Below are 15,557 nucleotides of genomic sequence, written 5' to 3' on the forward strand. Positions count from 1 at the left end.
CATTACATTAACCCTCCCCCCCTCAGAAGCAGCATGCTCGGCAGCCCAGTCTCATAACATTAACCCCCCCTCAGAAGCAGCATGCTCGGAAGCCCAGTCTCATTACATTAACCCCCCCCCCCCTCAGAAGCAGCATGCTCGGCAGCCCAGTCTCAGTACATTAACCCCCCTCAGAAGTAGCATGCTCGGCAGCCCAGTCTCATTACATTAACCCCCCCTCAGAAGCAGCATGCTCGGCAGCCCAGTCTCATTACATTAACCCCCCCCCCCCCCTCAGAAGCAGCATGCTCGGCAGCCCAGTCTCATTACATTAACCCCCCTCAGAAGTAGCATGCTTGGCAGCCCAGTCTCATTACATTAACCCCCCCCCCCTCAGAAGTAGCATGCTCGGCAGCCCAGTCTCATTACATTAACCCCCCCTCAGAAGTAGCATGCTCGGCAGCCCAGTCTCATTACATTAACCCTCTCTTCAGAAGCAGCATGCTCGGCAGCCCAGTCTCATAACATTAACCCCCCCCCCCCCTCAGAAGTAGCATGCTCGGCAGCCCAGTCTCATTACATTAACCCCCCTCAGAAGTAGCATGCTTGGCAGCCCAGTCTCATTACATTAACCCCCCCCCCCCTCAGAAGTAGCATGCTCGGCAGCCCAGTCTCATTACATTAACACCCCCTCAGAAGTAGCATGCTCGGCAGCCCAGTCTCATTACATTAACCCTCTCTTCAGAAGCAGCATGCTCGGCAGCCCAGTCTCATTACATTAACCCCCCCTCCTCAGAAGTAGCATGCTCGGCAGCCCAGTCTCAGGGGCACAGCGACCCTCAACCCGGACCAGTAGTGCAGGTCCTGCTCCAGTTATAGGGGATTTGAGACAGGACGCAGTGGACGAGGAAAGCAACAGTGTGGCTAGCCCCCTGAGGCAGAGTCCTACAAGTCAGGGGAGTGCGGATGATACCAGGATGGGATCTTTTGATGTGAGTACAGTGGGGGTGGGGGGGGGGGCAGGGGGAATGTTGATATTAGTGAGGTTACTGAGTATAGTGGGGGGGGGGGGGGGGCAGGGGGAATGTTGATATTAGTGGGGTTACTGAGAACAATACGTCAAAAAGTTAGATGTTATAATTTGTGAATAACGGACAGAAGCATAAACGGTACTATATTTCATCTCGATGACACGTGGATAGAGCACTCAGAGCAGTAAAAGATTTCCGATAAGACCTGAAACCATTATCCACTCATAATAGCATCTAACAAATGAGTCTAACAGATTCGTAAAGTATTCATGGGTGTGGTGATAAGGAACAATTGCCACTCCCTCAAATTGAAATACCATGTTTTGTATCTAAATTCACTCCTGATAAAATACCACGTTTTGTTTACCACTAAAATATTAATCCATTAAAGACACTCCCATACAAGTCTAGTCTGTACTGCTCAGTATTAACAAGACTTTCAATGACGCACCTAACAGATTGAACGTGGAACGCAATTGCCAACATTTCTTTCAGCTCACTATTATATAAGTACACTATAAGTACAAGCGCCTCAAATTTCTAACGGCTAACCAGCGTTTTTGGCAGCAAAGGATTCAAAAGTCAATTTCAAATGCTAATACCGAACTTAAGTTGACGCTAAGATTTGCTGAGTTCATCGTCATGTTAACTGGAAATTGAGCAACCAGAGCCAGCTTAGCTATCCTGATCCTTGATATACTGACAAATTGGGGTGTGGTTCAGTCAAGTTAGGGGGTCCAGAAATCATCATCAAAGATCAGCATTAGTCCTTTTAGCACTTAGTCCTTTTAGTACTTAGTCCCTTTTAGCACTTAGTCCCTTTAGCATTAGTCCTTTTGAGCACCACATGGCTTTGAGTTTGACTATTTGTATTTATAAAAATAGTCAAAATAGATTATAATCGAACTGGCCTCGCCCAGCATCTTGACAACTGTCTCCATGTTGTTCAATCAGCCTAGTAGTATAACTATCTACAATAACCTAGATCATACAACTTAATATTCCCACTCGTGTTGTAGTAACTAAATAATAAAAAACTGGAATTTTACTATAAAAACTTGATCTAATTCGCCACTACAGTTTACTCTGGAATAATTTGCGTAGACCGCAATTTAACCTTCAAGACAAATTACCAATTTAACGACAAAACCAGTTCCCCGCGTGCAGGCAGAGGGTTTTAACCCCTGATTGAAGACTACGAGCATGGAAAAAGCACAGTTTTAAATGCCCTCTTAAAGGGGGGGGGGGGGGATCATGTTCCCCCCCCCCCCCCCTTTTAAATGCCCACTTAATTTTAAACCGTCACGGTTTGAAATTAAGTGGGCATTTAATTTGAATCTTGGGCGGCACCATTTTATTATTAGAAGCTAAGTGGACTCTTGTTTGACGGGGAAACGATATGTTCAAGATACTTCACCTCACAAAAGTCAAAACTTGATATTAAATACTTAAGTCGGGACACATTATATTTATAAGCGTTTAGGGGGTTTGGTACAATTTATCTTCGTTAAATCAAAGCTGGTAAAATATCGCTATTTTCGCCACAGATTTTTGGGAATTTTTGGAATAAACATAGCGGAGAATGACTTATATCTAAATCACCAACGATGGCTCATTAACGAAACGCACACCTTCCAGACATAAAGCAATCAAATTTCTAATGGTTCTTGAAATTTAGAGGCTACAAACCATTAATATGTACCAGGTGACTCGAGCAACAGATTCCTTTTAATAACAAAATAATTGCCATAAGATACTTTTAAAACTATAATACAAAAGTCTTGCTATACTAGTACTACTTTTTGTCTATTTGTCTGAACTTTAATATTACGACTTTACAATTATTTATGGCAATTATTTTGTTATGAAAAACATGCACCTGGTATTTAAACACTAAAAATTTCATTGCTCTAAATGGTACTCCTGCTATGGTAAGTAGAATAAAGTGACCTCAAACATTTTACGAAAAATGAAGGTCTGCAAATTTCTAACGTAATACGTACCGTCTAGTCAAAGTGTTTACAGCTTAACCTAAGTGCTGTTACTTCAAATCCCCCAAATCGAAATACTTAAAAACCAAGAAATCTAAGATTTGCTACATCAGAGAGCTGAAAGAGTGATGTCAGGGTCCAATTTTAAGTAAATTTCCTTAGTCAGACGGGGTTTACGTAATGCGTGAATCATCGTGATACAGTTGTTGCAGATCTTCATTTTCCGTAAAATGTTAAAGGTCAAATGTTAAAGGTCAATACGATTATAACATTGACCAATGAAAATAGTGCGGTAATAGTACTGCGGTTCACAAATCCCGTTGTATGACACTCCATGGTCTTGAGCACGTTCAAGATACATTGAGTGCAAAATACTTTGAATTACGGCAGATTGAGGGGAATAATCGACCTCGTTAGAAACCTTAAAAGATGCAGTAAAAACTCAGTAAAGTTCATTAACGCGTGTTGACTGAGTTAAATCTCTAGTGATTATAATTTCCAAACTAATAACTTTAATACCTCAGTTAATTAATTAATTAACACCTCAATTAACACCACCAGGATATGTCGGAGGGTCACAACATCATTGACCAGCTGGACGTTATCTTCAACAAGGGAGACACAGCCAGCCTGGCAGTACCTGAAACTATTGTCTTAGCTTACTGTAAAGATAAAAACTGCTATCATGTGAGTATGATTATGAAATGAAAATGAAAATGAAATGAGGTATTTATATCCCGCTCATATGATTAAGCAACAACACAAGGAAGGTGGTTACTGGTTATTAACCAGTGGTTAACCATGTCAGAACGGCTAGTTGTGAGTGATATGAGCGAATGGGAATAACTTTTAAAATACTATATACATTAAATATATATTTTGATATATAAAATATGTATTTAAATGGGCGAATAGTGCAGACTACTTGTCAACTACAATAACAGGCCACCAAATTACCAATTAAATAATATGATAATAATCAAATTGTAGTGATAAGAAAATATTTGATTGCTCACTTCACACTTATATAAATAATCTCACACATGGTCCCCACTCCGCAAGCGTTACTGCACCTTGTTTTATTATTTCTACATATTATAAGAAGCCCAATATATAGCTAGTCTCATGCAAGCACCAAATTTACATACTTTAAAGTGCAGCTCTATGAGAGTATGAGTCTGCAATGACTGACATATTTCTGAAAAATCGAGACATTCTCGGAATATTTACGGTCGCAGTGGTATACTACAGTGCACGTTCTGCGTGCCTTACAAACCTCACGTTGGAACAATCCCAGAAAACACCTTCTGGGACCTGAAAATAGGAACAGGTTGCACAGAAGGTGAATAAAAAGGATATTTTACTGTATTTTGTCCTGCATTTCCTATATAACTATATAACTAGCACCACACTACAACGGCCCACCTTGCAGTTTAACTAACGCACAATACAAAGGAATTTAAATGGAAAGTCGTCTACAGGTTGAGACTGACCCCCACATTAACCATCGAGTTTAATTATGCTGAATGGGGCTAATAGAGCTGGTAGTGAAAGAGCAGCCATTCTACTTTGTTAATATATTCGGGAATATTGCAGTATTAGCAGCTTTCCTACTATATTATTTTATTATTATTAAGAAACTGTTTACACCATTAAAATATTCAAAACCCCTAAAAGAAATCAAGTCATCCTAAAATGGTGATCAGTACAGATCAAGACAGCTAGAGTTAAAATTTGTTTCTCCAAGCAACTCTATCATCGGCTAATATCTTAAGCTTATTAAGATCATTCAAAGAGTTAAGTTTTAAACCTCTACGGGTCAAATCATTCACAATAATCTTGAACAAATTCTTACGATGCGCACCGACGCGCCCTTTACAGTTTGTTGTGACAGCAAACTTTAACGCTAATGCAGCGGGGGAGTCATCAGCACTACGCAAGATATGACCTAGGAGCTTCCACCTTGCTTTAGGGACACGATCACGATTATTTTATATATAATATTATTAAATATTACTATATTATATTATTACATCATTTAAACTGCGATTTTAATATCTTCAATCACCTCTGACCTCATTGGTTAATATAGTATTAGTAGTTCGAGAAAGTACGGAGATTTTATTATGCAATTCATGTCCATTATATTATAATACGACTAACCTGGCTCAATTTTACCCATATTTTACGAGGTATCCAGCTCAGTAAAGAAATGATACCCGTAAGAGCAAAAAGACGAGAGCACCAGTTTGATCTTTAGAGCATTTAAAATGAAATTGCATACCTATGTTTTCTCCAATACGTTTTATGTAATTTATTGAAGTCTACGAGGTAAACGGCGACACGCAGAATTTATGGAAAGTAGTATAGTAGTATCATATTGTGCAGCATTTTAATATTCGGTCTAGGTCAAACCACTGCAAACCACTGTCCCAGAGCAGTGCTTTATTCAAAGTATTTAACAATTAGTTAGGGAGGGTATGTAATGGCGTGGGATTAGTTTAGTAAAAGCAATTTGACTTCAAGAATCACTAGTTGGAAGCCTAAACTAAAGGATTTTTATAGGTGGCAATTTTTATTTTGGCGGGAACACCCATATACGGGCCACGCCCTTTTTCAGGGTTTCGCGGTCACTCGAATTTTTGTATTTCAGCCCAGGAAGGTCTTAAAGACTATTCCGATACACCAAAATGTGCCTAATAGCCATATTTATATACAACTTATGAAGCAACATATACCTTAAAATGCTTCGTTTCGGAAATATGGCCGAAAAACGGTTTTTGGCTTGACGCAGTTCATAATTTCCGTGATTTTTGGCATTTCCACCTAGGAAGGTCGTAGAGACTATTCTGATACACTAAAATGTACATAATGGCCACATTTATATACAACTTATAAAGCAACATATACCCTAAAAGACTTATTTTCGGAAATGTGGCTGAAAAACGGATTTTTGCCGAGCGAACAATGACAATATTCACAAATGGGCTATTGGACTGTTAACTAGAAAGGTCTTAAAGACTCATGAGCAACACAGCATTTGTCACAAGATGTAAGATGACTCACTTTGTGTCCAGAAACACCTACAAAAATTGGAGAATGATCTACTTTATTGGGCATCTCTCTTAATGGGCCAGGCCAGCAGCATATTTTTGTCTTACGAAAGGGCAATTTTTCAAAATTACTGTTTCTTCAGTAAAGTTCAATGGGTCAGTTGCTAACAGCAAATTGTTCGCAATTGCCGACTCATGCACATCATATACTCAAAAACGCTCACTTTAGGAGTCGTTAATAAATAACTACTACATGATTTGTGAAAACTCCAACAATTTTTCCTTTTCACCAATTTAAATAAAATGTGTGACGTGCCAGACCAAAATTCAACTTCAAATTTTTATTTATTCATGCCATGAAACCATGATATATGTGCCAAGAATACCGGACCTAAAATAAATCGGCACTAGATCCGGGCCAGATTGTTGCTTGACCGCTGACCAGTACCCCACTTTATAATTATGATTGATTTCGCTGCCTCGACCAATATTGGTCTGTAATTCCTGGATTGAGATCTGTTGGCCGCAGTTTAATTTAGCTAATTTCCTATAATACCGCAGTGGTTTGGTTCCCACTTCAGAATGACCCCATATTCTTTTTTTTAGTCGCATAGATTTTCCCATCGTATATGGGTGTTCCCGCCAAAATAAAAATTGCCACCTATAAAAATCCTTTAGTTTAGGCTTCCAACTAGTGATTCTTGAAGTCAAATTGCTTTTACTAAACTAATCCCACGCCATTGATATTCCTGACATATCCTCCCTAACTAAATGTATTTACATACAGTTTAAATAATTTAAATTCCTCAGCCTATAATGAAAGCGATGCTGGCATCAAACGCATGTGTCTTTCTACACACGGGCTCTGACGCAAAAGTGTTCATTTCAACTCTCGTTAACAAGATGCAGAAATGGTTGGTTTTGGAATCTCAAATATGACGAACATTTGATGATGACGCTTTACAAAATTTCAGAAATATTAAAGTTTGAAAATTGTTAAATAGCAGAAATAAAATAACATGATAATAATAAAATAATATAAAAAATAAATAACAGACCAAGTTTATAAAGCAAAACATCAAAGGAAAATAAAATTTATCCCAGCACTCATCAACCTATCCCTAGCACTCATCAACCTATCCCTAGCACTCATCAACCTATCCCTAGCACTCATCAACCTATCCCTATCACTCATCAACCTATCCCTATCACTCACCAACCTATCCCTATCACTCATCAACCTATCTCTAGCACTCATCAACCTATCCCAGCACTCATCAACCTATCCCTAGCACTCATCAACCTATCCCTAGCACTCATAGACCATGAGCAGAATTTAAAGGTGGTCGCCGCGCTGATCACGTGATAATGATCTGAGTATTTAGTGCGACCTCTGACTAACGAACCCTTCTCCCAGTGCGACTAGACACTCTCGACTATCACCCGTTAAGTTAGCTGTAATCGGGGACCTCTCCTCAACTAACGTCATACTGAAGCCTCTAATGGATAGCCTTAATAACAAGAGCCCAGAATGGATCCAGAACTTCCAGTTCATATTCATACCTACAGGTAATGCTTGCGTAGGATTCATACCCACAGGTAATACATGCGGATTGCGGAGTAAATACCACAGTCAAGGCTATAATAGTAGCTGTAGGTGTGATTATTTATTTCAATGGTCGATTGTATGAGAGATATCTTCACGGCCTTTATTTACCAATGCAAATCCGAATACATTGAACAACGAATTTAAAGAATGATGCACCGAATGTGACCATTTTTGAAATAAATTTCGTCGTCAAATTTTTAATGTAAATATTGATCGTTATAATTGAATTAATACTATTTCAGAATATGACGTCAAAATGTCGATACGTTATTCATCTATTTATTTCCATTAGAATTTGTCATCACTGAGTCTATTCAAAAACGATCAGAAATTTGAATGAAAGAACTATCAAATCATGAGACTCTATAACAATACATAGAGAGTTTATAGAGGTTTTATAGAGGTTTTATAGAGGTTTTATAGAGGTTTTATAGAGGTTTTATAGTGGTTTTATAGAGGTTTTACAGAGGTTTTATAGAGGTTTTATAAAGGTTTTATAGAGGTTTTATAGAGGTTTTATAGAGGTCTTATAGAGGTTTTATAGAGGTCTTATAGAGGTTTTATAGAGGTTTTATAGAGGTTTTATAGAGGTTTTATAGAGGTTTTACAGAGGTTTTATAGAGGTTTTATAGAGGTTTTATAGAGGTTTTATAGAGGTTTTATAGAGGTTTTATAGTGGTTTTATAGAGGTTTTATAGAGGTTTTATAGAGGTTTTATAGAGGTTTTATAGAGGTTTTATAGAGGTTTTATAGAGGTTTTATAGAGGATTTATAAAGGTTTTATAGAGGTTTATAGAGGTTTTATAGAGGTTTTATAGAGGTTTTATAGAGGTTTTATAGAGGTTTTATAGAGGTTTTATAGAGGTTTTATAAAGGTTTTATAGAGGTTTATAGAGGTTTTATAGAGGTTTTATAGAGGTTTTATAGAGGTTTTATAGTGGTTTGACTGTGATTTTTATCTACTCTAGTACAAGTACTCTCCCAGCTGTTTCGAAATAATTTTAAACTGACAAAAAAATGGAACCACTTGATGAATTTAAACGGAATGAGTGCTATATTTAACTTCGAATGACAACTTAAATACGCAGGTGCAATAACAATTAATAAAAATTGCTTGGTTAAATTTTTGGATTTGATTAATTCTTTAATTTTGCGTGGACACGCCGTATATTTACCGTATACTGACACTGACAGTAAAGTTACCGTCACGTATAGTGGCCGTATCTTTTCCAAACCTAAACTCTCAATTTCTACTATAGTTAACCAAAAATCATTTTTGAATAATGTGTTATTGCTAAAAAAGGAAGCTGAACAAAAACCAGAACATAAAAAATATAGAAAAATACGAAAAGATTTAAAGATTCAATATTGTTAACCGCGTGATTGTTCACGCGTCTCGTTGTGTTCACGCGCTTCACTTCACACGTGATGTCTAGCCCCATACTTAACTTTAATTGACCAGTTTTTGCACAAGAAATTTTATTTTTACTGGCGGCGGCAAGACAGCAAAGTTAATAATTTAAAAATTTTTATTTCAGCGGTACTGGTAATTTCATCAGTCGGACGATGATATATATGATGTAAATCATTTTGATTGCGATGATTCTCCAACGTTTACATATGAACATTTTCGTGGTAATCACGCCCAGATAGGTCAAAATCATAGGTACCTATGTCAATCCAAACTAAATATATTAAAATTACCTCAGATCCGAACAACCCGATATCTCGATACGTCAGCTCCGTGGACGAGTCGTACACGCGACTACTAGATTCGCTATCAGTGGAATGCGAAACTGATGTCCTTGCTGCTTATCAGGTACACAGATCCATCACTAGGGGCCATCACTAGGGGCCATCACTAGGGGCCATCACTAGGGGCCATCACTAGGGGCTATCACTAGGGGCCATCACTAGGGGCTATCACTAGGGGCTATCACTAGGGGCCATCACTAGGGGCTATCACTAGGGGCTATCACTAGGGGCCATCACTAGGGGCTATCACTAGGGGCCATCACTAGGGGCCTTCACTAGGGGCTATCACTAGGGGCTATCACTAGGGGCTATCACTAGGGGTCATCACTAGGGGCTATCACTAGGGGCTATCACTAGGGGCTATCACTAGTTAGGATAAACTCGCATCTAAAGTGGTAGTCTGACAACAGATACTGTTTTAATGCGGGGGGGGGGGGGGCCCTTAATGCTGTGATTATTAAAATACCTGTTTCTTCAGAGGGACGCTAAAGATATTGTAAACTTGTCCATCGGAAGAGTCTTGGTGACCCAGCTTGTGAACGAGTAAGTACTTTTATGTACATATTTTGACTCTTTCAGTCAGCTATTCCGGGAGGCTATCTGATGTAATTTTAATAATCGACCGTAAAATGCACGTTACTTAAGATCAATTTAGCTTTACTTTAATGTTACAGGACCGATGAAGACACCAAACAGTTTGAGGTGCCGTTTCTAAACTCCGTCTCGATAGTGTTCAACAGAAAGAGTTGCGTGAACTGTGCTGAGGAAGACGATCCCGAAAAGTGCAGGTTCATAATACTCAAACACAAGGATATATCTTATTCTTGATCATTTTATTGTAAATAACTTTTCCAACACAAAATAAAACACAAGTTAACTTGGTAAACAGTTGCTTCCAACGATTAGATCGCCAAACCAAGACTGGATTGTTTTAAAACTGAACAAGATAGAATCGCTTGATGCATTTAATCGCTTGATGCATTTTAACGGCAAGACTTTAATTTTAACTTCGTAGGTATGCACGCGGGTGCAATAATAGTTAAAATTTAAACAAAAGAGGTCAGTTTAGTAAATGATTAAAATAGGTGTTATCATCCACTGCACATTGGACAGGTGGCTGTAAAAAACCAATTTGATTGGCCACCGCTAAACATGACCGTGTAAAGCAAAGTGATTGCGTCCTGCTGCCTGGTCAGCTAAATAGTTTTGATATTTGTAAAAATGTCTACGATACCTCTTTATAATGGCGTCGGGAAGCCTCTATAGACAAACATTCTTATATTACAGTATTAAAATCGCAGTATAATAACGTTGTGCATTTAAACAATGAAGAGCGAGTATTGGTCAAATATTTGACTGCCGTTTAACAGTGTTTAACGTGCATTATACATAATAGCAGGAACCCGTCTTTTTGAGGTTCAGTACCGGCGATGTGAATTCCAAGAATCTCTAGTAAAGTTGATAGCAAGTATAAATTGAGACGGCTACAGATCAGTCAGAGTACCGTCTGTGCAGATATCTTCTTCTTCTTCTTCCTCCTGTAAATGTGCGAACCCCTGCCTCCTGCTTACCACACTGTGCTTCATTTTGTGGTATCCAGCTGATAACATGGACATTAGTCGGTGGATGAGCTGCTTTAATTCCATCCGTAGGGCGGGTTTCCCGAGCGTTATTATCAGGGGAACCAGGACAGCAGTAAGCAGCGGTAAAGTGAATTTAACCGTCATCAGCAACGGTTTATACTTGGTCAGGAATTTTAATTTATACCTTTTAACGTGAGCTAGAGAGAATACCACTACAAATGCGCTGTTGTAGATCAAGTAGAGCAAGGAAACCAGGAAGACGGACAAGTTGGAATGTTGCAGCCAGTTCTCTGTATCTTGTACATACTCAGAACCTACAACATGAGCTTTCTTGTTGGAACAGATTCGTACCATAATGCAAAGTAGGATTACCAAGCAGGGGAGGGAGTAGTCGAAATGTAGTATAATACCACCTGATATGGACTGCTGTTTGTGATTGTGGGAGAAGTGAACTGCCACCCCTTCCCCCGTGTAGCTCACTGCTTTTAGCTTCAACCATTGCTGGAAACAAGAGGAGGTGGAGCTGAGTTGTCTGTTCCAACAGATAACATCACCTACTGCCAACAAGACTCCTACCAGAGTGATCACCACCAGCACTACCCTCACAACTGTGTAGTTGACCCTGTAGGATGGGGTGAGGATCTGCAGTGTGGTGAGGAGAGTTAGAACCATGTTGAAGAAGATGGAGCACTGGTAACTGGAGACTCCGAGGGAGAGATAGCTCAGTACTATCCAGGTTGGGACTGGAATGTTGTTATTTCTCAGACAGGACAGGGAGACTGAGTCCCGGGCTACGTTACTTACTGCTGTCATAACGTTACATACCTGGTGATACGTTGGCTTGTTATTTGTTATTTGTTGATTTAAGATGATGTTTAACATATGGAATATGAGTGACTTAATCTAAAGCTACGAATTTAGTGCAGTTGGTGGAATGACAGCATCATCTCGTTTTTAACTCGGTATACAACGAGTCTTGTTCTTAGTTTTTAGGGCCCATTTTACCTTTAAAAATATGATAAAACTATAAAACAACTCACAGATATAAGCATTAACAAGATGGAGGAATAGCGAGATCTTTCTTTGTAGAGATGATTTATTACCTGTCCAAGAATTCTGTACTAGTGTCAACACAACAAGTTTCAACTTTAAAAGTGATTCTTCAATACAAATGAATTCTAAAGTGCACCATGTTTTTGACGCAGCCTGATAAGACATACCAAACAGTTAAGAGCGATAGCCAATAGAGCGAGGGTGAGGTTGATGGGAGCTTGGTAGCTCAGTGCCCCCTGGCGGAAGGGACCTGATGTTATCATGGTCCGGTAACTGAGCTGTGAGGGTCAAGTAGCACACTCCCAAACTGAATACTGTTATATAATAAAACAGCGTGTAATGTGCAATGTGTACCGAGGAGTAGCAGACAAAGAAGAAGTTATCAAGTTATTATACTGAATACAAGTGCGCTCAGTGCGATCTATTGTGTACTCTTTATCAGTAGTTCACAGCAACGTACCGACTGAAGCGCTATTGTTAATAACCGAGAGAGTGAGGTTGCCGTGCCAAACACAATGTCACTATTAGCCTCTATTCTGCTTAATTCTCTTGAGGAGATATATATACACGTGTTTTACTTCGGTTGGTTGCGAATTATACGGACATATTTGTTTCTTGATTTAAAACCAGATTCTCATCTCTCCTTCAATTTACTCTAATTTCAGTATTCACGAGATAGATATCCAAGTTGACTACACCTCCCTGCACAAGAAAGACGCTAATTCAAAGGTTACTTGCTACTTGATTTCGTGGTTATACTGTCAAAGCTATTTTAGAAAGATATAGCTTATGGAGATGGTATTGTCTCTGGTATCCAATATTAGAAGTTTAATCGAAATTAATTTGCAGCAAATGCAAGTAAAGGGGATATTCCGGGAGCTTGGAGTCACGAGGGAGCTAGGAGATCAATCTATAACTCTCAAAGCTGCTTACAGGGAACGCAAACCTAAGGGTAACTTTACATTTTGGTTTTTTGCAAGCTTGATTGTTCGCAGACATTGGAAATTTATAACATATTTATGATGTAAATTTGTTGATTATTTCACGGTGTGTGTGTGTGTGTCCTTTCTGATATTTTTAAAATTTCTGACCACCGTTCAGTGGCACTGTCAAGACTGAAGAAGCAACAGCAGCCCGATATCAACAGTATCAACTGTCATGTCAACAGTTTCACCTGCATGATACGACCGCACACCTGTCTCACATGTACTGGTGAGTTGAATTTACTTCAATTGTTCACTGTAATTCTTAAATCATCGTATATATCCGTAGTTTTGTAGAGTTTTTTCCAGCCAAAGTTGGTTTTCAAGATAATATCCAGTCAGATTTATCCTGACCACTTTACACTAGAAAACGGTGCGTATTTATTTAGGTTCCATAATTATCTCAATTACAGTCCGTGTTGATGGGGAGGAGTACAAGAACGTGTTGTCTCTCTACGTCTTCCCCCTGTGGAGCCCTAACCATAACTTTATACCACTCCTTGTCTCGTCTCCTGCTACTGCGGGTGTACTCTGTTAAATTGCAGGAAGATACTAGACCGGTTGGGGCTGTTCACATATTACGTAAGCCAGCCTAGTATAATAGGGGGAGGGGGTTTGGGGAAGCTTACTGTCAATTCTACACAATAGCTATTTGTAAAGTGGCTCACGCAGGAGAGGGGGGATATAAAATGGACTAATTATGTGGAATTATGTGATATGCGAATTGTGAACGACCGTTTGATCAAAATCTAAGCTCCAATTCTGCGTTATTTGAACTCTATTATTGTAATTTTTATTGAATTTTGTAAATTATGGATTAATTTGTTGTGTGATGATGCAACTTTAACGTTATTTGAAGGATACTGTAAGTTCAATAACTGACAATAATTGCAATATGCAAGTTACCTAGATACGATTGTTATGTTGTAAGTGTAACTATGAACCCTGCATACGTGCTGACTAAACTTTCTATTTTTGAACTTGAATGTTAAAGACTTAAATTATAGCTTCTTATATTAACGGGTGATACTCGTAAAATATTTGTTCCGATCCATATTGTTACATATATCCAGGACCGTCGACGAGTCCAACTCGGCGCGCGTCCTGGTAGGTTATAAACCTACAACTTCTTATATAATCATAACATGTCTTATGGCCACTGCTCATTGTTATAAATATAATGTCATAGCAGGCGACTTACTCATTGCAGACAAAACTAAACTATTTTGATCCGAAGATTTTTGAAAATAATGAGATAACACCTAAAGATTTGATTAACATTTTGATTTTATCTAAGCTGATCATGATTAGAACAAATAAAGTAGTTTTCATTCGACAGCGCGTAATATCAACAAGATTTCATTGCTTAGCAGTCATATTGTAAATATAACCGGATGTTTTGTAGGTTTACAACCTACCCTACCAGGACGCGCGCCGAGTTGGACTCGTCGACGGTATGGAACAGATATTTTACGAGTATCACCCGTTAACCTGATGTTGCGTTACGACATAGGCCGTATATGATAGAGTACAGTGTACACTGTTGACTGTTCTCGTAACAATTTTCAGTCTGTGTTAGGTGTGGTAAATTATGTTTTTAATCGCTATTTGGACACGTTCATTTGAGTTTGAGGATATTGGTAAATATAAGTGACCCTATTAAAAAGCACAGTGTAGTTGACTTTGTCACACTATGAAATTACACAAACCCTTGATGGTTAGGATAATCGTCTCATCCTCTAGGCTAACTTTGTCACATAACGATATCTTAATCAGGTGATAAGATATTGCTTAAATACGGCCGGCACGGAAATGGTTACATTGTCACACTATAAACATGTGACAGAGTAAATATGGACCCCTTGCTGCCGTTTTTGACCAAAATTTTGAGTGTCCAGTTGATTGGATGGGTACATATGACCATTACCTACATATTTGACGACTTTTTTCGTTAGATGGTGCACTCAGGTTTACTGTGTCACACATTTAAGAAAATATGTGAAGAATGTTTAGGGAACCCTGATAAGCAATGCTGAGTAGTGTAGGTTTATTTAATGGCCTGGAAGTGCTAGGAATTGTTATTATATCATATAGTCGCAAGGAATTAAAACACAGAAGGCACAGACAAGTTTACTTTGTCACATAATCTTGATGATATCTAAACATGTGTGAAATTGAACAAATAATGATATACCAGCTTAAACCCTTTGTATTACGTACTATGGATCAAACAACACTGCTAGTACCATGCACCAGTCACATAAATCATTATCGGGTGGTAATATGTTAACAGTGTCACAATTAAACTACCGCAACATGGCCAAAAATAGGGTAATTTCGTCACAAAAAAATTATTATAACTCTGTCAGTTCCTTGCTGGCAAAATAACTAGTTTATCGAAATTTGTTTGATGATAAAGTTACATAGTATTCTAATAGAGGTATAGTTCTTCAAAATAGGGGCAAGACATGTTTACTTTGTCACATCAGTTATTATAAGAGTTAGGTAATCGTCATCAGA

General features: G+C 38.6%; 2 protein-coding genes across 3 annotated transcripts in view; one reads left to right on the forward strand and one right to left on the reverse strand.

Annotated features, from left to right (window-relative positions):
• The window catches only part of LOC134818203 (phosphofurin acidic cluster sorting protein 2-like), a 28,202-nt gene extending 13,854 nt beyond the window's left edge, over positions 1–14,348 (forward strand). For both annotated transcript variants that reach the window (XM_063827647.1, XM_063827648.1), the window contains exons 5-15: positions 776–971; positions 3,563–3,688; positions 6,865–6,968; positions 7,472–7,623; positions 9,373–9,482; positions 9,897–9,961; positions 10,093–10,206; positions 12,720–12,783; positions 12,904–13,006; positions 13,156–13,266; positions 13,451–14,348. In XM_063827647.1, coding sequence (XP_063683717.1) covers positions 776–971; positions 3,563–3,688; positions 6,865–6,968; positions 7,472–7,623; positions 9,373–9,482; positions 9,897–9,961; positions 10,093–10,206; positions 12,720–12,783; positions 12,904–13,006; positions 13,156–13,266; positions 13,451–13,575 — 1,270 coding nt within the window. In that variant the 3' untranslated portion in view covers positions 13,576–14,348. The remainder of the gene's footprint in view (positions 1–775; positions 972–3,562; positions 3,689–6,864; positions 6,969–7,471; positions 7,624–9,372; positions 9,483–9,896; positions 9,962–10,092; positions 10,207–12,719; positions 12,784–12,903; positions 13,007–13,155; positions 13,267–13,450) is intronic.
• On the reverse strand, positions 10,299–12,397 carry LOC134818205 (uncharacterized). The gene is made up of 3 exons (XM_063827649.1): positions 12,222–12,397; positions 12,042–12,104; positions 10,299–11,826 (listed from the first exon to the last, which is right to left on the reverse strand). Exons 1-3 carry the CDS (start codon positions 12,315–12,317, stop codon positions 10,903–10,905), a joined length of 1,083 nt encoding a protein of 360 aa, XP_063683719.1. The 5' UTR covers positions 12,318–12,397; the 3' UTR covers positions 10,299–10,902.
• Positions 14,349–15,557: the final 1,209 nt, after the last annotated feature.

Source organism: Bolinopsis microptera, chromosome 7 (assembly GCF_026151205.1).
Source record: "Bolinopsis microptera isolate Bmic1 chromosome 7, MBARI_Bmic_1.0, whole genome shotgun sequence".
Classification (NCBI taxonomy): Eukaryota; Metazoa; Ctenophora; class Tentaculata; order Lobata; family Bolinopsidae; genus Bolinopsis; species Bolinopsis microptera.

Bases quoted from the DNA above. Each gene is read 5' to 3' on its own strand.
- LOC134818205 (XM_063827649.1), bottom strand. From the start codon at position 12,317: ATGATAACATCAGGTCCCTTCCGCCAGGGGGCACTGAGCTACCAAGCT. The intron at 12,105-12,221 runs GTATGTCTTATC...ATTCTTGGACAG, and splicing joins CTATCGCTCTTAACTGTTTG to GTAATAAATCATCTCTACAA. The intron at 11,827-12,041 runs GTGAGTTGTTTT...ACGTATCACCAG, and splicing joins TCTTGTTAATGCTTATATCT to GTATGTAACGTTATGACAGC.